The 22,616-nt window shown below is 38.2% G+C and overlaps 1 protein-coding gene across 50 annotated transcripts in view; it reads left to right on the plus strand.

Moving 5' to 3' along the window:
- UBAP2 (ubiquitin associated protein 2) overlaps positions 1 to 22,616 on the plus strand; it is a 126,184-nt gene that overhangs the window by 51,116 nt on the left and 52,452 nt on the right. For 9 of the 50 annotated variants that reach the window (XM_086869473.1, XM_086869495.1, XM_086869518.1 and 6 more), the window contains 13 exons: positions 4,442 to 4,509; positions 5,594 to 5,783; positions 6,479 to 6,692; positions 8,180 to 8,451; positions 9,408 to 9,586; positions 10,661 to 10,868; positions 12,094 to 12,133; positions 14,676 to 14,859; positions 15,598 to 15,651; positions 17,420 to 17,486; positions 18,174 to 18,369; positions 19,592 to 19,683; positions 20,565 to 20,615. In XM_086869473.1, coding sequence (XP_086725599.1) covers positions 4,442 to 4,509; positions 5,594 to 5,783; positions 6,479 to 6,692; positions 8,180 to 8,451; positions 9,408 to 9,586; positions 10,661 to 10,868; positions 12,094 to 12,133; positions 14,676 to 14,859; positions 15,598 to 15,651; positions 17,420 to 17,486; positions 18,174 to 18,369; positions 19,592 to 19,683; positions 20,565 to 20,615 — 1,815 coding nt within the window. The remainder of the gene's footprint in view (positions 1 to 4,441; positions 4,510 to 5,593; positions 5,784 to 6,478; positions 6,693 to 8,179; positions 8,452 to 9,407; positions 9,587 to 10,660; positions 10,869 to 12,093; positions 12,134 to 14,675; positions 14,860 to 15,597; positions 15,652 to 17,419; positions 17,487 to 18,173; positions 18,370 to 19,591; positions 19,684 to 20,564; positions 20,616 to 22,616) is intronic. The other 41 variants (XM_086869476.1, XM_086869498.1, XM_086869514.1 and 38 more) reach the window with 7 other exon arrangements.

Here is a 22,616-nt window from a genome sequence, read left to right on the forward strand (position 1 = left end):
TCAGAAGAGTGAAAATAAGTCATCCCTTTTGCCTCCTCCTGCAAGGTGTAATGTCAGTGTTATTCCTGGAAATGTATGAATGTTTTCATGTAACTATATGGAAACTTCATCCTTACCTAATGACAGGGATGTATCTTTTGAGAGAATTGAAAGAAACTCTTAAATTCCTAGATTTTGTGTATCAATTCATGTCATCAACAGCTGACATAATTTAAACCTGTCCTGTTTCTTCAGTATGTGCTGAAGAATGTACGAAATGTATGGGCTTTTCTCACCCCTGTTTGATGCTGGTACAATACAGCATTTGTAATATGGGAGAGGTGTTGAGCAATGCTGACCAGGGATAGAATTTGTTTTAAATAGTTACTAGAGCTGAATAATTTGCAAGTGAATTTTGAAATCTCCAGCCCAATGTTAATTTTTATTAATTTTGGTTCCTGGAAAAATCACTATGACCTAGCAGAAAGTTGTCTGCTAATATTCAGAAAGACTGAATGAATTGTCAGGGTGCAGATAGATTAGCCCAAAATGTGTGCAAAAAATAAAAAGGGAAAAATACATTATCTTTTGTTCTAAATTAATCTAAAAATATGTATATTTTTACTTCTAAAAATAATTGCAAAACATCACAAAACATATTAGTGTCTTGAAATCTTTGCAAATTTTGGGAAATCTGTTACAGAAGGACCCTATTGAATGTGGGCTTTTGTAGGAGAGCTATTAGTCTGCCCAGTCCAGTGCCACATGCCATCTAGTGCCTCAGTTAATGACTGGGAAGTAAAACTTAAATAATTGCTTAATAAAATATTAGTGAAATACAAAAAGTATTGGAATAGCATTTGAAAGTAAGCCAGTCATGTGGTGAGATTTGGACCTCTGCTAGATTTTACCTGTTCCAATGAAAAATACTTTAATATAGCCAAGTATCCATTTGTTTTATAGAAATAAAGACACAGCTTCAGAACAAGGGCCTGGTGTCTGGGAAACGGCAACGCAAAAGTTTTCAGGACTGTAGTGGATGGTGAAAAAAGAACAGCTCAGCATGAACTGATGCTGTATCAAAAAAGCCCCTATTGTAGTCTTTTTGCCTATTGGCACTCTTCCCCATCTCTTAGTCATTCTTGAATTATGTTTCTGTATGTATATGCTCCTGAGCTTGATCCTTAAGTGTCAAATCAAATTTCTCATTGCTTTTAGAGGTGAAAAATTGTGTATAATAGATGAAAATATCTGATCAGAGATCCTTGAGAAGGGAGATTTTAGTTTAGGGAATCTGAAAGGGTTAGTTTAGAAACATATGATGAATTGTGGTTTTAGTTTAGCAGAGTAGTATGAACCTGTGTCTGCAAAATGTATCCATGCATTTAAGTGTATAACAAACAGTTCTACTGGCATGACTATTGATTAGAAGAACCAAGTAAACTGATATATTTGCTGTCTGCAGGGAAAGGTGTTTTTCTGAAGAATATTTCTATTTAAATGTGATGTTCTCTAGTCAGATACAAGTTATGAGTGAGTGAGTGAAATTTAACATTGTTTGACCCAAGAAGAATTAGGTCTTTGTGACCTAGTAGTCCTGTCTGGTCCTTATCTTCTGCAGTGAGTATTGAGCAAGTATAATAGGTTGTCAAGGTGCTATTAAATAGAACGGAAACTACTTGCAGTGAAAGTAGGAGGTTGTATTTTGTTACAGGGATATTCAAGGTGTGAACAGTAAAGGGCTAGACAAATATTGAGGTACTTTAGATGGCTCTGGATTTTGCTCTTAAAAGTGATTATGCTTTCATAGCTAAAGAAACTAAAATTTAACTACAGAAACTATTCCAAATGAGATAAATAGAATAAATACAAACTGCTGGAAAGTGGGTGATGGCAAACATTTTCTGTGTAGTGTTGGTAGTACTAGTTTTTATTTGAAACCACAGCAACACTTTTTTTTAAGAAAAAAGAGAGGGTGTTTTGGTGGAAGTGGTTTCTTTACCAGGAAGCAGCATGAGAAGTTGTTTTAATTTCTTTACCTTCACTGCATCATACCAAAACAGTAATAAGCTATTTTTTTATGATTTCTGGTTTTGGATGTTGAGTTTCTGTGAGGATGCCAGAGTCTGTTTTCCTCTTCTTCTTACCGTTCCTGTACTCCTTTAGGACTTGATAGGTAGTTGTCAAGTGCGTTGTCTGTTTGGTGATTGGAGAATGATTTTACCATAGGAACAGGAGCTGGAAAGCACGGGCATTTCACTGCAGATGGAGGACATACTCCTGTGAGGCCAACACCGACAAATGGCTCACAACCATTCGTTCAGTTCTGGGAAAATGCCTCAGTGAAAGATTTGTGAGTGTAGTGTGCAGCGAGCATAATGGCTTGATTGGGAGCTGCAAATACTACTTCTGAGAAATACTAAATACATCTGTGTAATAAAACTTTTCAGCTGCTGCAGCACGAAATGTGTTTTGATGAATGTGGTAATCTCTGCAGAGTCCTGAATTAAGTGCTTGATTGGACCTTGTGGCAGTGAGTTTGCCACAGGGTGTAGTGTAAACCTCAATATAACTGAGCTGTTAGCTGGAGACTTTTGTTTGCATGCTGGTTCATCTGTAGAGAGCATTTACTCTCTCACACATCAAGCATGCATTTGCGTTGTCACAAACATCCCCAGTCTCCTTAATTTGCTTAAGTTTTGGAGTTCATAAGTGTTTGTCCATGGTTAGTCTTTTCCTGGTTACCCAAGTGTGAGAAGCTGTTGACATTACAAAGAATTTAATATTTAATCAAGAGATTGCAGAGCATAGAGTGCTGCTTGTGCCATTAGCTGCCTCCCTGTGCTATGTGCTATGCAGGAGTATTATAATACCCCAGAAAGTACAGTACACATTGCTCTAAAATAAAACACATGGTGGGGAAAGTGCTGAACAATAGAGGAACAGCCTTTTTAACTGAAATGTACTTAAGTGGAATGTTCTTTCTTTGTTTTGGTCAGTACATGGAGTTGTGGGCTGTCAACATTAATCTTGGGACAAGTGATGCAGAAATGAGGGATTAAAGTGCATTGTGTTGTCAGCAAGGGAAGGGCAAGAAATGGAGGGATTGAACTGTGGTAGTACCGATTTCTTCATGGCCTGGTGTGCTCCTTTCAAGAGGGTTCTGGGAGTGTATGTGAAATGTTTCTGCTCTCCCGCTGAGTGGTCATTTGCTCCCAGTCAGCCCTTCTGTGCCCTTGTTAAATCAACAATGTTTCATAGGAGACCCCTCTCATATGTCCATGTTCATGGATACACATGCTCTTGGTGGAGCTTCCTGTGGGATGGCAAATGAAATCAGCTCATATCTGTGATGTCCTTTGAAGTGCGCTGCTAGCAATGCATGCAATTAAAAATGCATCATTTCCTAGAAGAGCTGTATCAAATGGCACATTGTAAAGGTGTTCTTTGAATGGGTCCGTTATTCTTCAGTCGAAGACAATGCTACCAGAGGAACTAAGGGTGATTTTGTGAAAATTTAATTTAAAATAAAAATACTGTACGTGCATATCTCTGTCTTGCTAAACCTAACCTGTACCAGTTTAAGACCTATTCTGGTTTGCATGTACTCCTGTCAATAGAAACAGATTAGCCCTAGGAAGATGTAGCTGTTCAACTACTACTTTTTAAACAAGAAAAAGTATTTAAAAATCTAACCACACAGCAAAAAACCAACCCCTTCTTTCCCCCAAAGTCTCAACCAGCTTCAGTTCCCCAGGTGCCTTCGCCAGTATCTCTCTGTATTGTAACAGCGTGGTGAAAACAGTGCAGCTTTCTACTGTGGGTGGTCTGACTTGTTATGTGAGTATGGGCATGGCCCTCATTTTATTACTGTTTCCAAGCTCCTGCTCTCAGAGCACTCAGTTAAAGACCTTATTGCCTCTCCTAACAGACCTGCCAAGAAAGAACCGTGAGTGCTGGTTCATTGTACTTACCTGCCTCTGCTGGTGGTGAGGGCTGAAATATTAGGTGCAAGGATACATGGAATGAGTGGGAGCAGTGCAGTATGTTACATTGTGCAACAAAATTTATCAGAGGTGCTTTATTGTGTCATAAATTGTCTAAACATTGATGGTAGAATGGCTGTCGCATTAATTGCTTTCTACTGGTGTATTTCAGTGAAACTGTTTCCCAAGCTGATGTAGTTGCATTGGTATGCTGTTAGACACTGGTGCCTGTTTTCAGTAGGTCAAATTTCCTAACCCAACCCTCTAATTAAACAGGTACTTGATTCTGTGGAGGAGATTTTACTGAAGTTTGACTACATATTTTTGTCTTTTTAAGCAGAGCTTCAGAGTAGCCTTTTGTAATGATAGTTTGACTTTACTTTTATCTTGAAAGTGCATGACCAAAATGGAATTTCTGCAGATGTTGCATGAGGGAAGTGTGAGCATGTAAAATTGTTCGCCCATCTCTTTTTCAGCTTTCTGAAACAAAAGTCTTCACTGCATCTTCTGTTCCAGCTGAAAATCATGTGACTCCTGGGCAAAGGTAAGCTCTTCTTACATGTTTTCCCTATACTTTAAAAACCTTCTCCTTGATTAAGCAGTATTAGTTTACATACATAAAATATTGAATAAAAATTCTGTCAGAGATTGGTTGAACTCATCTCAAAACTGAAAAAGCCTTGCTTGTGAATTGTTGTTTCTGTGAGTTCCTGAGTTAAGATATTTTTGACGGTGAAAGTGGAGGCAAACTTACCAAATGTGTGAGCATAACACATCTTCTGCATCAGGACTTCTTAAAGGCAAGAAGAAAAGTAGCTGGGAAGAAAAATTTTTTGCCATTCAAAAGAAAGTTCTGGCTTTAGTGTCCAGAAAATGGAAAGCCTGCCTTCGTGGATGCAGAAAGTTTTCAGAATATAGTGCTTTGACAAATGTGTTAAATGAAAGCTTGCACTGGCAAAATGGTGAATTCCCTGGTAAACATCACGGTTACAAGCATTTACTGATGATAGAGGGTTAAGATCAAGAACCAAAAATATGTCAGTTGCTGTCTTCCTTTGCTTGCCTTTGTCTTCGAATGCCTTACTGGTGATGTTGTGAAATCAGCTGCTTCCATTAGCCTCATGTTCCTGGAGAGCATGTTAGAATTTAGTGATGAAGACTTCGGTAGTTGGGCAGCACGAGATCTCAAAACTAAATAAGCTAATGGACTCTATCCCAAATGTCCTGATTGTGGTATACTGCAGCAAAGTTTTCTGTATAATATGGATGTGATTTGATATGATGAGGCATGGTGTTAGGTTGTGTATAGTTTATGTTTCTTTCTTTCTTAAAAGTAATATATTCATATGTGTTCTGTTCTCTTCTTCCAGTGGATGTCCCTTAAATGATGTTAGAAAATGTTATAGTTCTTTCCACTCACATTGGGGTGGGATTTTTGTTTTTTACTTACTAGCAAAAAACTCTCTTCTCTCTCTTTTGTATGACAGACAAAAAACATTTGAAAAGACTGCTAATCAGTAGTAATTCTGTTTCTGGGATGGCAGCTTTAGTATTGCTAGTACTTTCGTTGGTGTCAGTCAGGTTTAATCACTGTGTTCATTCCAGACAAATTTCACTTTGTCTTACAGCATTGATTTGGTGACACTGCTTCAAAAGCCGGTGACATCTACCCAAGAGACAGAAGCCAACTCATATGAGTCTCCCCAGCAGCAGACCTTTGGCCAAGCCTTAGTATTCACAAATTCTCAGCATAGCACCCAGATGGCATCAGGAACAGGCAGCTCCAGTGCTGTAAACTCTTATTCTCCTCAAAGTCTGGTAAACATATGTTATGCTTTCTAAATGTTTTGTTTTCTAAATGTTGTTCATGAATAAATATTTCAGGTTAAGCAACTTTTCCAGTGCTGGTCATTTCATGAGGTGTTCTGATACATGTTGAAAAAGCTGAAAATATATTTGAGTATCATTCCTTCCTTTCAACCCTGTCCCCCCTCAAAAAAAAAAAAACCAAAAAACCAAAAAAAAACCCAACCAATCTTTTTTCATTTTGTTAATTAGTTATTTCTGGGTTTACATGAAGTAGTTGTATTAACTTTTGATTAGAGAGCAGATGTGCTCATTGCTTGCTGATGTAGGATAAAATAATTTGTTGATAGTTAAGAGTTCTAGGCCAGGAAACTGATGTTACTTCCAAGCACATACTCAACTGCTTCTTGTGGAAGCATGCCTATTTCTGAGCCAGTTTTAAGGGTGTGAGATGAGGTGTTTATTCTCTAAAAATCAGTCCAACTATTAGTAAATCTATGATATTTTAAGATGCATGGGTTCAAATAGGTATTATTGTGATTACAGTAGTGGAAATTTTTACTGGTCATTTGTTAGTAATCTGGGTCTGAAAAAATTCTACTTGCTGTCCGGATAGCAGGTGTAGACATTGACCCTATGATTATGTTCAATTATTAGTTAAAATATTAACTCCACTCCTTCCCCTCTTCTTCTTTTTCTTTTGGTAGTCGGCAGTTCTTTGTTCTGGCTTTGGAGAGCTCAGATCCTCTAAATTGGCAAACTCTACTGGTTCCCAAATCTTGGACCAATTGAAATCACCAGGATTGGGTCAGTTTACCTCTCAACAAACCAATAGCAGTTCTGCTACCACTAGCACAGTTGCTGCGTCATCCTGGGATCTAAAGCCACCTAATACTCAGTCCTCAGTCCTCAGTCAGTTTGGTAAGTGCTTTGACACAGCTTCTTCTCTTTCTCTCTGTATTAGCCAGTAAGATTTCTTAATGCCAATAATAGTTTAAAATACTTTAATGAAAGACTTTTTCTAAGAAATTTAATCCTAGTATTACAGTTACTTAAAACATTTTAAGTGTTACGCTTATTTGCTGGTAATAGACATCAAAAGTATATCATAAGCTAAGTTTTGTTAAGCTTAAGCCTATAAATGTCGTTACATCTTTAAAGTTATTGAGCCTCCCAGGTAATGAAATCTTTGATTTAGTGTGCTTGAATATTTGCACAGAACTTTATTGTTGACTGTTTTTCAGCAAGTGCTGGAAAATACTTTCATTGCACCTATGCTGCTTTTATTGCACCTATGCTGAGTGTAAAATTATGTACTTGTATTTTTGGGGTTTTTTCCCCGTATTTTTTCTTCTAATCATTACATGAATTTTGAATGAGTACTATATAATTTCTTCATAATTCACATCATGCCTTAGTGTTCTTTCCATAGTGTGCTGTAAATGATTGAAGTTACTTGGTTTGTATATTTATAATTGTAATTTAATACATGAATTTTTCATGTAATTGAATAAAATTAGCAACAACATTGAGAATGGCAGAAACTTATTTTCTGCAATGTTTTTTCTACAGTATCCTCACTGTAAAGAGGATAGCTCTCGTGTGTTTCATATGTATGTATATGTCTATGTGTAAATAAGCAGCCTTTGGTAGCAATTACTATATTTGACATACAGAAATTCTAAGAAAAAAATTAAGTACCTTTGAATGCATTCTAATGGTCTTCACCAACTGAATAAAAACCCCTTCACACTGGAAATGCTGGAAGTCTCTGTGGTGGTTGATCAGTGCTTTAGGTCACTTCATGGCTTTCAGCATCCGAAAACTATGGAAGGGAAGACTCGGGGAGAAAACCTGTTCATGTCTGGTATAATTTTGACTCTCAGCTGTTATGAGATAGTAGAATACTTTCTGTGTTTTTTTAAATCATCTTCTTTGCAGGGGAAGGGAATCCTAAATCATAATACCTCTAAATTGCACCAACTCTTTACCCTTTGGAAGTAATCATGTTATATCAGGGATATAACAGTTTATAAATATATAACAGGTTACAACAGTTATTTGCAGTGAAACTTCAAGTGTTTGATTAAAATAGCCCATAACTGTTTTTGAGGACTTGTGTGTGATAATATTGTGACTGTGTAGATAGGTTTTCATATTTTTGGAAAAAAATAAATAATGCTTGGCAACAGCTGTTTATTTGAAGTAGAAGATGTATCAACTGATGTCTTTATTAGTGTTAGAGTGGTAATGATCCATGTGAAACCCCTCTGATGTCTGAAAAGACTTGCAAATACTGTAGAATCTTAAATATTAAGCATCAGCCAGATGCTTGCATAAAGAATGGAGCTTGAAGAGCAGAGTTCAATGCTTTAATTTTGGTATTTCTTTTTCCCATCACTGGCCAGACTTTAAGTCCCAGCCTGAGCCATCTCCAGTTCTGAGCCAGCTGACACAGCGACAACAGCAAATGCAGGTGGTTCCTGTTCCTCCTCCTGGGCTGGAATCATCCTCCTCCCAGGTAAAACTACAAGAGCCATCACCAGTAGACTCCTCCACAGCTGTTAGCAAAATACTACAGCTCCCCACTATCTCTATGGATAACCAGGCAGTGACTGTTCATCAAACCCAGCAGAAACAGATAAAACCACCAAAAAGGAGGATAACTCCAGCATCCAAGGTGGGTAGTTGAGTGGTGGCTTGTCAAAACTTGTGTCAGCAGTGGCAGGGCAGGATTGTCCCCTTGTACTGGGCACTGGTGAAGCTGCGCCTTGAATCCTGGGTCCAGTTCTGCGTCCCTCACACAAGGAAGATGTTGAAGGGCTGGAGCATGTCCAGAGAAGGGAACAGAGCTGGGGATGGTCTGGAGCACAGGTCTGAGGACCAGCTGTGGGATTTACGGGGGCTCAGCCTGGAGAAAAGGGGGCTCAGGGAAAGCCTGCTCACTCTCTAGAAATGAGGGTGTTGGCTGGTGGAGATAGGTCTCTTCTCCCAGGTAACAAGTGACAAGACAGGAGGAAACAGCCTCAAGTTACACTAGGGAAGGTTTAGATTGGATATTAGGAAAAATGTCATCATGAGGACCAGGCTGCCCAGGTAAGTGATGAAGTTACCATCCCTGTAGCTGTTTAAAAGATGTGAAGACATAGTGCTTAGAGACATCGTTTGATAGTGCTGTCTTTAACAGTTGGACTTGATCTTAATGTTCTTGTTCAACCTAAATGATTGTATTATTTGATTTGTTACATGTTTTATATAAATTGCTATGGAGAAGGAGACCAAAGACCTTGGTGTATTTCTTATTTATGAAGCACAAAATACTAAGCTGGATAGTTACGGTAATATTACTATAATATAATATATACTCCATAATATTGTGGTGATACATTTTACAAGTGCATAGCTGGTTGCTCTGTATGGAAAATGGCTGTTGCTGAGTGGTTTTCAGATTGACTTAGTAGCCACAATATGAATATTGGTGGAGTGGGGAGGGATGTACACAGATTATACTTCGTTATTGTGGAATAGTATGGTTTACTCCTTCAGCTCCAGATTAGAGCAGAGTCAGTGGATTAATTTTATGTTGCAGATGGATGCAAAGGAATTACGATTTATTTTTTTTTCCCTTCCTTTAAGATTCCTGCCTCTGCTGTGGAGATGCCTGGATCAGCAGACATGACAGGGTTAAATGTTCAGTTTGGAGCTCTTGAGTTTGGATCAGAGCCTACACTCCCAGAGTTTGGATCAACTTCAAGCAGTGAGAATACCAGCCAGGCGACCAACAATAGCTTATATTCAAAATCTGTGAAGTATGTGTGAGTTGACCTCCTGCATTCTCAGGTGTTCCTGAAGGGGCTCAAGTTTGTGCCAAAAACATCAAGACAGGGTTACAATGTAATGAGAGGGGAAAATATGACAACTTGTTTTCTGTGGAGTGTATCTTAAATGATAAATTTCTTCTCTAATGATAATCAAAATCTCCCTGGATAGATAGATGCAAAGCTGGAGATTACATGAATATATATAACCTTTTAATAAGCTGTCCTTTATATAATTTCTCATGATAAATTGCCCTGATTTTCAAGGGATTTGGGGGTTTCCTCCTTACTTCCCATGTTTTTCTCCATTTGGTCCAGTAGAGTTGACCTTTGTACCCTATATGTGTGTTAGAAGATGGGCCCCAGGTTACAGATCTGATACTCTTACAGGGTGAGAAAATGAGAAAAGAAGCTAGGCTTTTTGTATGTAAAAGCTCTTACTGAAATGCTAAAACAGCCAATGATAAATGCCAGTGTACCAGTAAACCATTTTTAATTCCTTACTCATTGAAAAATCAGCATCATTAAAAAGCTTCCTGAAGTTAATTCAGAAATATTAATAAAAGTGAACTTTCACATAACTTTTAGTTTATACATGATATTTAAACTAATCGGAAAATAAAACATTCCTGCATATTTTAAAGTAATTTTTAGCTCTTTGCATAATTCATTCTGTTACATTAGAATTCAATTGTAAAAGAATCCTATTGTGGTTATTCATCAAATACCAGACTTGAGCAATTCAGCTTGTTTAAAAAAGAAAGATTATGATCATTAATTTACCCTTGGAAAAGGTAGAAATAACATTAAAAGTGCTTGTGTGTTAATTTGTGTCTTGGTTGGGCTGGAATGAGGAAGGTGAATGGTGCTTAGTGCCACTGATGTTTTGAAGCAGTGATTAGTGAGGACCAAAACAATATTAGAATTTTATTTTGCATTCTTAGATTTTCTAATATATATATAGTGTAGATTTTTCTGTGTGTTTAAGGTAGTTCTAGATAGCCACATAGGAGCTGATGTTTTCATTAAGATATTTGAAATACTTACCAGATGATAAATCTTTTTTTCCAGTGATCCTTTGAATACCTCTTTGCCAAAATCCAATACAATACAGGACTCCACCTACACAACCTCTGCCATCAGCTCTTCCAGTCTGACCTGCTCATCCCAGAGCACTAGCCCCATAACAACTTCCTCCTATGACCAGACTTCTGTGCATAGCAGGATAGCGTACCAAAGCTCCATGGCTCCGTCTGAACCAGCCCCTGTTGCAGTTACGGTGAGTTCATTACAGAAACAGGACCGTGAAAAGGGGGAATATTCTTACCAGTGTTAGGTTTGTATTCCCCTGATACATTAATCCTTTAAGCAAGACAAGTGGTATTTTGATTGCCAAGCCCACCCTCTTACTTGTTTTTGCTTTTCCTGATGTGTAGTCATTTTTGGTAACACTGTATTTGGGATATAAGAGCCTCTGCTTTTATAGGTTTTGACTTATTAAATTGTCTTTTGACCTTTTTTAGAAATACTTAAAAATACTTTAAAAAATAAAAAAAAAAAACCCAAACTTGAAAAATACTTAAAAATTCTACTTGGATTTCCTTCCCTGAAGCTAAGGAACTGTCTCTGTATGTAAATATTAGTTATGGTATTTTGCCATAACTTGACAGTTTCTATACAAAGGTATATTATTTATTAATAATTAATTTATATGGCACCTAGCAAATGGATCCCAAATTTTTTTGGCCCCTTCAGCATTACTTTTCTGTTGTATTTAAACACTAGTGGGAATTAGTTTCATGTGTTATTTTAATAAGCATAAGGAGAGGTCTAATATAGGACAAGAAATCTCTTGGGCAATTCAGACACACCTGCTCTCTTTGTATATGGAATGTAGGTTTGTTGTAAAAAAACTGAGTTTATTAAATGTTTTAGGAACTTGTGAGAGTTTGTAAGTTTATTTACTTCTGGCCTTTGTTATGTGTTGGCTCAGTCACACTTGTCTTCTGTACTAGCTCGTATGTACTGGTGAGGATCAAGCATAGACTATCCACTTCTGTACTCCAGCGTTATCCAAAAAACATCTGGTGCTTCTCAAGTCTTATCTTTCAATGGAAAAAAATTGGCGTCTCTGTGTAACTTGGATAGTTAAAATTGTGAGTTACATTAGATCAAAAGCACAACCATTTCCTATATGTTAATGCAATTCCTTCTTTCATATTGGTGTGAACCTGAAGTTTATGTTATATACAGTACATGGGAAGGTCTGCTGCTGATGGGTGTATTATGGGAAATATATGGGTTTCTCTATATTCAGGACACCTTGCACTTGAGACAACTTTATGATGTAGTTCTTTCATAGGCAGTAAAAATTTAATTTTCTGCCTTGTTCAATTTAGTATGAATATAGAATTTGCATGAAGCATGTTCGATGTGTGATTCAGTCTCAGCATTTAATATACCTCTAAGATGATTTTTTTAATTAATTTCTTCTTTGTTTACAGAATGGGCACAGTGGTGTTAGGACACAGGCAACACTTGACAGTAAGTTTTCAAAGCTTGGTTGAGCACAGAACTTTCTGTTCATTCTTTGCTTCTTTCTGTGCACACAAGCGTAGCAGTGACATTGGGTTTAAGATTTTATATTGTTCTTCATGGCTAATTTATGGCTGACCATTTGACTTTATTTGTGTTTGCATAAAATGCTGCTTGCTTCTTGACTACAATTGAAATATGACAGCAGGTCTATTAAATCTACAAACCTAAACAGCCCTTAGAGTTAGGGAAGCTGCTTTGCTGCTGGTTCTCCTTTTGAATTTACCTGCCAAAAATCATTTAATATAAAACAAAAATGCAAAATTAAAAATAAATATGTAATTTTTTAGCAGTTCTTTGAGTTCTGAGTTGGGAAGCTGCAAATAGTATTTATGAAACAAATGAAACAAAGTCACATTCTTTGAGTGTACCTCTCACTAGATAAAGTTCTGTCTCTGCCCTCTTAGAAGCCTGTGGGGAATAAAGGTGAGGGACATGTTCCCTCTTCTGAGTTTCTTGATACCTTGCAAACAATACCCCAGTATTAACTCTGGTAAATGTGTTAGTTACTTCATCTTGGCCTGCTTCCAATGTTGCATGGACCTGTAGCAGGGCTGCAGTTCTCTACTTGGGAGTTAAAATAATTGTAGTATTCACTTTTCTGATCTTTGTGCTGCTCTGTGGAAGTTTTCAGGCACAGGTGGGGTGAATTAATATCTTAATATCTTCCAACACCTCAATTTTAGATCTAACCTCCTCTTAAACATCTCTTCAGCTAGGCCATTAGTGGGACAGTGCAAAGTTGAATTTAAAGGAGCAGGAGTGTATGCGCTCCAAGAGTTACTATGTAAAAGATGGACCTATACAAAGACAGCTTTTCACCATGAAAACTGTTACAGGGTTAATAAACAGTTTATAAAATTCACTGCAGAACCTTTTTTCTACAGAAAATAAAAATCTGAGAATTCCTAATACTTTGGTATTCTGTAATAGATTTATTAGTCTCTTTTCCTGTGCCAGTTCTCCTTTGAGAGCATTTCTGTTTTCTTCTTCCATTGAGTCTATTTTATTCATCCAAATTATTTTGAATTTGTCTTAACTTTTGTAAGTACTTTTTCCCTTCTTGTATGTGCTATAGCGTTCTTAGTTGTTAATCTCTCTTCTTTGCTGTTCTTCTTTAATACCCACGTCTTGAGCTTTCTAAATCCTTAATTCAAAGTATGGCTGATGTGTTTTACTTCTGACCATCCTACTTGTCTCCTGGTTTTCTTTGTCTTGCACATTGCATTCAGGCATCTTGTAGGGGATCTTAAGATGGTGATTTTTGTCCCAGTTGAGGACATCTACTTTTACTTCAAGATGAAAATCCTGCTCTTATGTCAGGAGTTTTAAATACTATTTACTCCTGTTTTATGTGAGTTTCACCAGGAGTTATTAGGTGATATAGTTGCTGCCTTCATAACCATGTTTGTCACTTGGATTTTCTTCTCTAAGAGGTCATACTTATTACCAGAGCTAGGACCTCTCGATTGCTGTTTGCATTGCAAACCAACAACCTGACTTTGGTCATTTAAGTAGGAAATCAAAGTGAATAAACTCTAATATATAACTTCCAAGTGTGTATTTGATTTTTGTTTGGTGACCAGTCTAAAAGTGTCTTCACATATGTTACGAGTTAGTGATGATCCACTGGGTAGTGGTCCCTGTTGTGGTGTGGGAACATGGCCCAGCAGAAGGTAGGGCTCAACTATTGTCCAAGTTTTATTGGTGAGTGTGTGTCTCTAATTCTTTGTTATTTTTGTAGGAGAAGAAATAAGTGAAACAGCTGGGAATCATGTTGGGCAGTAGAATTTTTATGCATCTTATTACAGTATAGTGATTCTATAAACAAGTTTTAATCTGTGAAGCCTAGAAAGTGTAAGATAAAACCTAACACTTTTTATTATCTGAGTAAAGTGAGTCAATATTTGACAGCTTCTTAGCCATAAAAAATGCTTAATGCTGTGCTCAGTTCTGGTGTTTCATTGTAGATTTTTTCATTCTACTGCGATAGACTTTTGACTGAATATACCAAAACGATAAGTTATCTACCCCTGTACTCCAGCAATCTCAGTCTTGATCACCAAAGGTGCTGTGTGGGATGGAATGAAGAAACAGAGCTGTAGGTGAAACTAGATTTGTACAGTGCCTTGAAAAGGCAGGAATGACTTGTGTTTGCTGAACCAAAAGCAAGGAATTTTAAAATGACTTGTAAGCCTAAATTAGTAATCCAGATAGTTGCAGGTGATGTGCTGAAGATGGTAGTTTACTATGTGTGTAGCAGTGATAACTGTAAATTTATTATAAGTAGGGCGCTTAAAGGGACAAAAAAATGGTAGTTCTGTTGTGTTTGAATTTTCCTTCATAGCCAAATTGCTTGATGTGGTTACCAGTTCTTATGGTCAGATTTTTGCAAACCAAGGGGAGAGTGCTACTGTGTTCCTGCCATCTGGGCTGAGATGTAAAGCATGCTGGAATTTTCATTTGAGTGCCTCTTTTTAACTTGTTGCAGCTACTTCTTCAGTTGCAGCACCTAAGACAGAGCCTTCTCCTTCACTACCTTCAGCTGGTTCTCTGCCTAGTGTGGCATCCACCACGGCCTCTCTTCTGCCTTCAGCATCGCAGCATGTGGCAGCATTACCCAGCTTGCCTCAGTCCAGTGATCTGGCCAGCAGCTCACTCTCCCAGCTGAGCAGGTACAGTAGAGTTGTGATAAACTGAGGGGGTCAGTTTTAGGGATAGGACAGGTGTAAGGGTGGTTCCAACATGGGGCTGTCAGGGACCAAGGGTCCCTTTTCTGATATGAACCAGAATTAGGAGAGAGATTCAGAAGAGAGCAGAATGTTTGGTTGCAAAGTATGAGCTCTGGGCTGCCTCCTAATGGCAGAGCATCTTCTGCCCTCATGCTTTCATTATACATACACAGCTTTGCATTTCAAGAGGTTTACTTCAATCGTGCTAGCTAAATCAGCTAAATTGATTCCCCCAGTTTATTTTTCCCTATTTTGTGCCTGCTGTTTTTGTTCAGTGTCATATGTTTGAAATAATTTTTTAACAGTTTACTACATGGCCAATTTGAAATCGTGTAGTCTCATTTGTATTTGTTTGTTAAAATTAAAACCCAGAAATAATTTCACAGGAAAACTGTGTGTGCTTTCTTTTTCTAAGATACTTCCTTTAGATATTTCAGAATATCAGATGGATGTTCCTGGAAGTGTATCTAGCACAATTCAGCTCATTTGCACTGTGTCTCTCTTTTTCTGAATGCCTATTATGTCCTCAGTCAGATTGATTCCTTAGGATTTTAGCTTTTTTATTTTTCATGTATTTGTAATCCTGTAATTCTTTAGTGTATAATTCTAAACTCTCTATAGAGTGTTAGCTTCTGTCTTCACATTTTAGAATGTGAAGACACAATTCTCGTTCCTCTCTAGGCCTGGGAATCAAGCTCCCTTCACTGTCTCAGCCCCTGAGAAATGTAAACCAAAGTGAGTTGGGGGGGAGTAAACCTGGGGTAAATGACTTCATTACCTGAAGCTGTGACTGGAAGATTAACCCCCAATATGCAAATGGATATTTGGATATTCCACTTATGAAAGTGTGGAAACTCATGACTGGTCATCCATTTTTAGGTGTAGCCTCTGGGGAGGCTTCATCTGCTCTTAATGTACTTGAAGGCCCTTCAATAAATATAACCACTTCTTATTCTCTTAATTTTGTCTGGCCTCTGTTTTTAGGTAAACCTGAAAAAAGTATCAAAATGACATCCTGAAAGTGTATTGATTGTGTTGTATTTTTTTATACTCACCTTTGTACTGTATTTGTTAATACAAGAAACTGATTTGGGATATTGGGGGTCTTTTTCCTGTTTCACAGCAAGGATATAGTTTGTTTTCGTTTAACACTCTAGTACGTTTTTGTTGAATAAAATAGTAAATATGTCAAACAAGAACTATTCCCTTTACATTGGTCGCATTTCCCCACACTGATTTGTTGAAAAGCTGTATAAATTTCAGGTGGGGGTTGATGCTGACAGATACAAAATTTCATCCATCATCAGGATGCCTGAATTTGAAATCCATCTGACTTGGTAGAGCTGATGACTGTAGTGTGTGTCTCTGCCATAGGTCAGATGGTGAATTAAGGCTTATCAAAAGAGCTGGGAAGAGTGGGCGAGTGAGTGGTATAAAACTCGTGTGTTTTCCCTTCTTGCCTAAAGAGATACTGTTGTGATTCCTGAAGAAGGGGGACAGTTTTGAAAGTTAATCTATGGAACTGCAAAAGTTTATTCTGGGCCCACTCCTTGAAGAGGTACCAGAAGTGTTTGCCCTTAAATTAGATCATGTAATGCAGCTGTCACTTTTGATATGAAAACTGCTGTTTTTTCTTGTGTCTGTTTCCAGAGAGAGCACTAAACTAATTTTGTTGTTAGGATCTCTCCTGATTCTTATTTAGTAAGGAGGAGGTTTTTTGAGTACCAAACTCAAACGTGTTTTATAACTTAATTTTGATTACCTTTGTTCAGTTTTGTTTCAGTTTATTGCATATTATACAGAGTAGTTTACATTCTTGACCTTGAATATAAGGCATAACTTGTCAGTTCAAATGTTTAAGTGCTAGTTTCAGTCACCTTTCAGAGAAACATTTGAAGATCTCTGGATGAATCTGGCAAATACCCTGCAGTTCTAATTGGTTGAGTTAATGTTATGCAGCTCAAAATGTGAGAAACACCACAGTGGGTCAAACCAAAGCACTTAAAACCTGTCCACCACGATAAACAGCAGCAGAGAAAGAATAAGTAACAGGGCTTCTGCGGGTGTGAGTCTTGTTTTAATTTTGGACTTCATATGTCATGGAGTCATTGCTATTTGATTTCTGAAGCAGCTATAGTTTTTCTGAAGATATAGTAAATTGAAAAATACATAAATACATAAATAAAATAAAATGAATGGTGTTTTAGATGTTTCTTGTTAGTAATAATGACTCCGCACTTAATTTTGATCATTAAAATTGGTAGGATACTAATTAAGGGGAAAAGTGCCTGTAAAGGTGTCTGTATTCATACACACACATGCCTGTGTGTTCATGTCTGTGTATACACACACTCTTACATGTATTTTTTTCTTTAACTGTTCTGTTACTCAAGGTGTGCACACATACCTAGAATTTTTATTCTTCAACTAATGTCTTACTGCATATCTGTTTTTGTTAAAAAGGAAAAAAATATCTTACTAATTCTTCGCAATTTCCTTCTAGCTCCCTTTCCAATCATCAGAGCAGCCTCTCTCCTGCCTCAGTGTTGTCTTCAAGCACATCACATGTGGTAAGCCCTGTTAGTAAAATAAGTGCTTGGCATAGTCAATTTATCTCATAATTAGGAGTGTGTCTTAAAGCTGGATGTGTCTCAGTAACCCAAGAACCAAAACAAGAGCCTTAGCTCAGGGAAGAAAGAATGTCAGCCCTCTAGTGGGGGAAAAGTGATTACCACTTGTGATTTGTACTGGATCAGGAATAGGTATTACAGAGACTTGCCAGTCACAGATCTGTGAGGGAAGTTGTGCCACCTAGAGGGGGATGAAATAAAAAAAAATTGCTTCAATTAGTTTATTAAATAAAAAAAACAAAACAAAAAACAGGCTTCAAAGTGGCAGTCTGAAATGTCTCCAGAATGTGGACTGTTAGCAGTCTGGAGAGCACTGGGGAGGTTAGCTGACAAAATGCAGGTGATGGAATGATATATGTTATGTTTGAGTTACTGTATTATAATTTTGTGATGGTATAGAAATTTGAGTTTAGCTCTCATACAATAATTTTCTTTAAATCACAAAAACATCACAAGCATGCAACTTAGTTGCTTTCTTGGTACATAGATAATGCATATCTTCTGCATGTGCTGCTGTTATTTTTAAAGTTTTGGTTGTTGGTTTTTTTTTATTTTCCCTTTTTCCCAGCTTCTTCCACTGTGGTTTATTTGCTCTGTGATCCTCATTATTTTTGTCTCCTTTTCTAGCACGCTAGTATTGAGAACACGACTTCGCTCCAGCCCTCAACAACCTTTTCAACTGCTTCAACCTCAGCCACTAGCACCACCTCCTCGGTTGTCAGCATGGCAAGCAGTATGAACACTACAAACAGCCTTGGCCTGAGTGTTACCAGTGTGTCTATACCAGCTGCTACCACACGGGCAGCTCCCTTAGTGTCTTCAGGTTGGCAATATTGACTGATCACGTGGATAGACAGAGGATTTCAGTCAGCAGGGCTGTCAGTTGAGCATCTCACCCACCATAACAACGCTAAGAAGTCCACACTCTTCACTGACATTTCCAGCATGCTGTATTTGCTGGCTTATGAAATAAAGTCGCCTGGTTTTACTTATTTGAAATATTTGTTAGGGTGTTATGTGGCATTCTTACAGCACATTCCATCCTGAAAGAGCTTTATAAATACACAGAGCAGTTCTAACTTGGGAAGTTTTGGACTAGAAAATTCACCCAGCTTGTATTCCAGGTTATGATCAGCTCTTGACTGTGAGTTCACATAAGCTTTAGTTTCAGGCTTTTCTGTGACTTGAATTCATTTGGCAGTATCAGAATATACTGCAGTGTCCTCATTATCGTATGTCACGTCCCATACTGCCACTTCTACAGGAAGGGAAAATGTCTGGGTCATTGCACAGCAAATAGCACTTCAGGAGGAGGGTCCATGGAGAAAGAGGGCTGGGAGGTTTCTTGCACTGAAGTGGAAGTGTTGCTAAATTCTCTTTCTTCTCTGATGATCCTGAAATGCTAAAAGAAAATCTTGTAGAGAGAAGTGAGTGATGTATTATTAAGGATCAGGCTTAGTTACAGAAGTATTTCTCATTTCTATAGCTTGTAAAGGAAGTGTCTTAGGGCTGACCAGAGTGCATTGTTCTTGTCCTGTTCTGCTTCGTGAAGGCAGCTGAAACTGTTTAAGTCTTCTCTTTGCTATTCCTAGCTGTAGTAAGTCACCCACAGAAAGCATGCTGCAAGCATTTAGTGCTTTCCAGTCTATTACTAGTGATAAAGGGAATGTGTTGACAGAGCAGGAAATGAAAGAAGAGAATTTGCTCTCTCAGATTAAGAATGATATCTATATTTGCCTTCAGGAAAGGACTGAGCAAAAGAGAAATTTCTGTAATTCTTGTAATCCTCTTCGACCAAGTAAATGACAAAATCACACTATTCTCTGGTAGGACTGTTTTCAGGCTTAAGTCGCCTGTGCTTTCCCTCCCTTGAGGCATGGTTAAACTCTTCAGGCTATTTTGAGCATATTCATCAAATGGCACAAAGTCTCCTCTTTATAATCTAAGATGGTGCAGCTGCCACAACTTGTGAGCTATCTTGTCTCAATGCTGAAGCCTCTTCTTCTCTAAAGGCTTGTTAAAGTGTCTGTATTTTGATTCTACAGGCAAAGCTCCCCCAAACCTGCCCCAAGGTGTACCACCCTTGTTGCATAACCAGTATATTGTGGGACCTGGAGGACTTCTGCCTGCCTACCCAGTAAGCAGTTTCATTGTTTCTGTCTTTGATTTCTTAGCCCTTGGCGCAAGTGGGCCCTCCAGACCTGCTACTGTCTATGCCAAGGCATTTCTGGTGGCACATGTTACACCTGGAATTCTTGTTCCATATGATAAACAATATCTTAAATATGTTCAGTAGAGGCTTACTGTTGATTGTAAACTGCAGAGCTTTTGGTACAGACCTGATCTGGCTGCTGTTGAAGCTAAATATGGGTGTGGCTATGGTTTTCAGTGTTAACAGGTTTTAGGCCCTTTGAATAAATTTTGGTTTCTTTAGGTTTGTGGTACTGGAATGGATTTAATATGGCAGTGACTGGTATGTGTCACATGTCCTGTCTGTCATGGTTTGAAAGACTACACATAGCTTTTTGATGTCTGACCAGCATCAACGTATTTTGGGTTATCTGTTTTTTATCAGTGATTTTTCTCTATCAAACTGAATGTGAGGAGATACCCAGGAGGTTGTGTTGTGGTCAAATCATCAACTCTTTAATCTTAATGATCTTTGAAGCAATGATTACAGCAAAGAGGGCTGTTGTTCTTGCTCCTAAATCTGAATGTCCGGTAGATTTTTCATGAGTTCAGGAATGATGTGTCTGTGAAAACTGTATTGAAGATGGGACAGTCAAACTCTCCTCAGAGGACATTGTCACCAGGAAACAACATCAGAGTGACAAGCCTTTTTAACTTCAGTTCTACTCTCCTTGAAGTGCTACAGTGCCCAATGATAGCGCAAAGCGACATACGGCTGTAGACCTTTAACACAGACTGGGCTTAAGTCAAACTCAGTTCAAAGCCCCAAATTGATCACCATCAGAAAAAAAGTGTTATAATGATGTTGTATTTTTATCTGTCTTTAAGCAGATTTATGGTTATGATGATCTCCAGATGCTTCAATCCAGACTGCCAATGGTAAGTAAATGACTTTAATTTTAAACAAGTTGTCTTCACTGTTGACCATTTGTGCCACATAAATTGATTCATTTAACAGTGGTTAAGAACTTTTCCTTATGTTCCGTATTTCTTTCTTAAATTTACACAAGGATTGTGTAAATTGATACAGAGCAACTGTTCAATCATGCATGTGTCCAGCTGAAAAATCTCTAAAGCAACACAAGTGTGCTCTATGCTCCTGAGTGGAGAAATGCCTAATTTTTGTAGCAACATAATTACATTTTGTCTAATCTAGTTGAAGTCGAAGTGTTTTCTTTTACCAAGAGATAAGACTGAACAGCAAGTACACAAGTTGGTAGCCAGTAGATGTATCTGACAGGTTTTGGAGGTGCTCATAGGTGTTGATATTTGCATATGCATCATGGCAGCAAATGCAGGTGAGTTGCAGGAGGGAGCGTGTGCAAAGTGTTTTATCTTATCTGGATCCAGAATGCAGATGGCATATGGGACAGGCTGAGCTCACAGATGGATTCAAAAAGGGCCTCAATCTAGATTGCAAAATGATAAAGAATTTTCCTGACAGAAGTGTAGGTAGAACTTGGACAAAAGGTTTGGTAGTAATAGGTAACTGAGAACAGTTACATACTAGAGTGATGCAGTATATCTCTAGAGGCAGAAAGGAGCAGAGAGCAGTGATCTGGGAAGATTGGATGAATGCCATAGGTAATGTGTCCCAAATGTAAGTCCCAAATAAGTACCAAATATTCCATGTAGAGCCTAGAGCAGCCAGAGTCAGATAGTTTAAAGGTGAGTACGGGGATGACTCAGACAAAGCTCTGTCAGACTGCAGACCCTGAATTAAAAAAAACCCCGAAGTTGAGCACATGAATAAAGACTCTTACCAGAGAAAGTTGTGATACTTAAAGAACTGTCAACTGAAATGTATGGAATTATTTTTGTGGCAACAAGATGCAAAATATTTGAAGTTGCCAGGGGCAGGAGACATATACTGTAATGTGTTAACACTAACTAAATGCCTGGTGGCCACCAAGCTGCTCTATCACTCCCCCTGTCATCTGGTCAAGGGAGAAAATAAATCCTGAAAGGCATGTGGAGTATGATAAATGCAGGGAGAAATTATTCGCTGGTTATGGTCACGGGCAAAAGAGATTTGACTTGGGGAAATTAGTCTAACTCATTAGCAATAAAATCAGGGCAAATAGTAAGTAGATAATAAAACCAAATATACAGAATATCTTCCCTTCACCTCTCATGTTTTCCTGGACTTAGTTTCACTCATGATTGTCTCTGCCTTCATCTCCCAGGTGGCATAGGAGGATGGGGAGTGGGACAGCCTTCTGTGCCATCACACAGATGCTCCTTCCTCCTCACACTCTTCTCTGCTCCCATTTTGGTTCCACAGTCCTCCAAAACTTCAACATGAGTCTTAAAATGCTTTATGTTGGAAGAAGCGCCTCTGCTATAGCAAGGGAAACCTTCTCCTGAACCACAGTGCAGAAAGCCCCATCCAGTCTGGCCTTGAATACTTTCAGGGATGTGGTAATCTAGGTACCTCTAGGATTGTTCCAGTGCCTCACAGTCCTCATAGTAAAAAATTTCTACCTAATGCCTGATTTAAACTTACTGTCTTCGGGTTTAGAGATATTCCCTGTAGTCCATTTTGTGTCACTGCAGATACTGTTCAAAATTGGGTTTGCTTCTTTTTTGTAAGATACCTTGAAATGTTGAAAAGGCTGCAGTAAGGTGTGCACAAAGCCTTCTCTTGTCCGGGCTGAAGAAGTCCAGCTCTATCTTCTGTCTTCAAAGCAGAATGCTCTGACACTGATTCAGTGGGTGGCCCTCTAGTGGACCTTTTCAAACAGGTCCGTGTGTCCTGAGTAATGAGGACGAAAACTGGGAAGGGCGTGGAAAACTAGTAAATGGAAAAGGGAAAAAGACTCTTCATTGAGGTGATGATACCCAACACGTAGTTAAGTATATCCGAAGAGGGTGATGCCA

This window comes from Cyanistes caeruleus, chromosome Z (genome assembly GCF_971803275.1).
Source record: "Cyanistes caeruleus chromosome Z, bCyaCae1.hap1.1, whole genome shotgun sequence".
Taxonomy (NCBI): Eukaryota; Metazoa; Chordata; class Aves; order Passeriformes; family Paridae; genus Cyanistes; species Cyanistes caeruleus.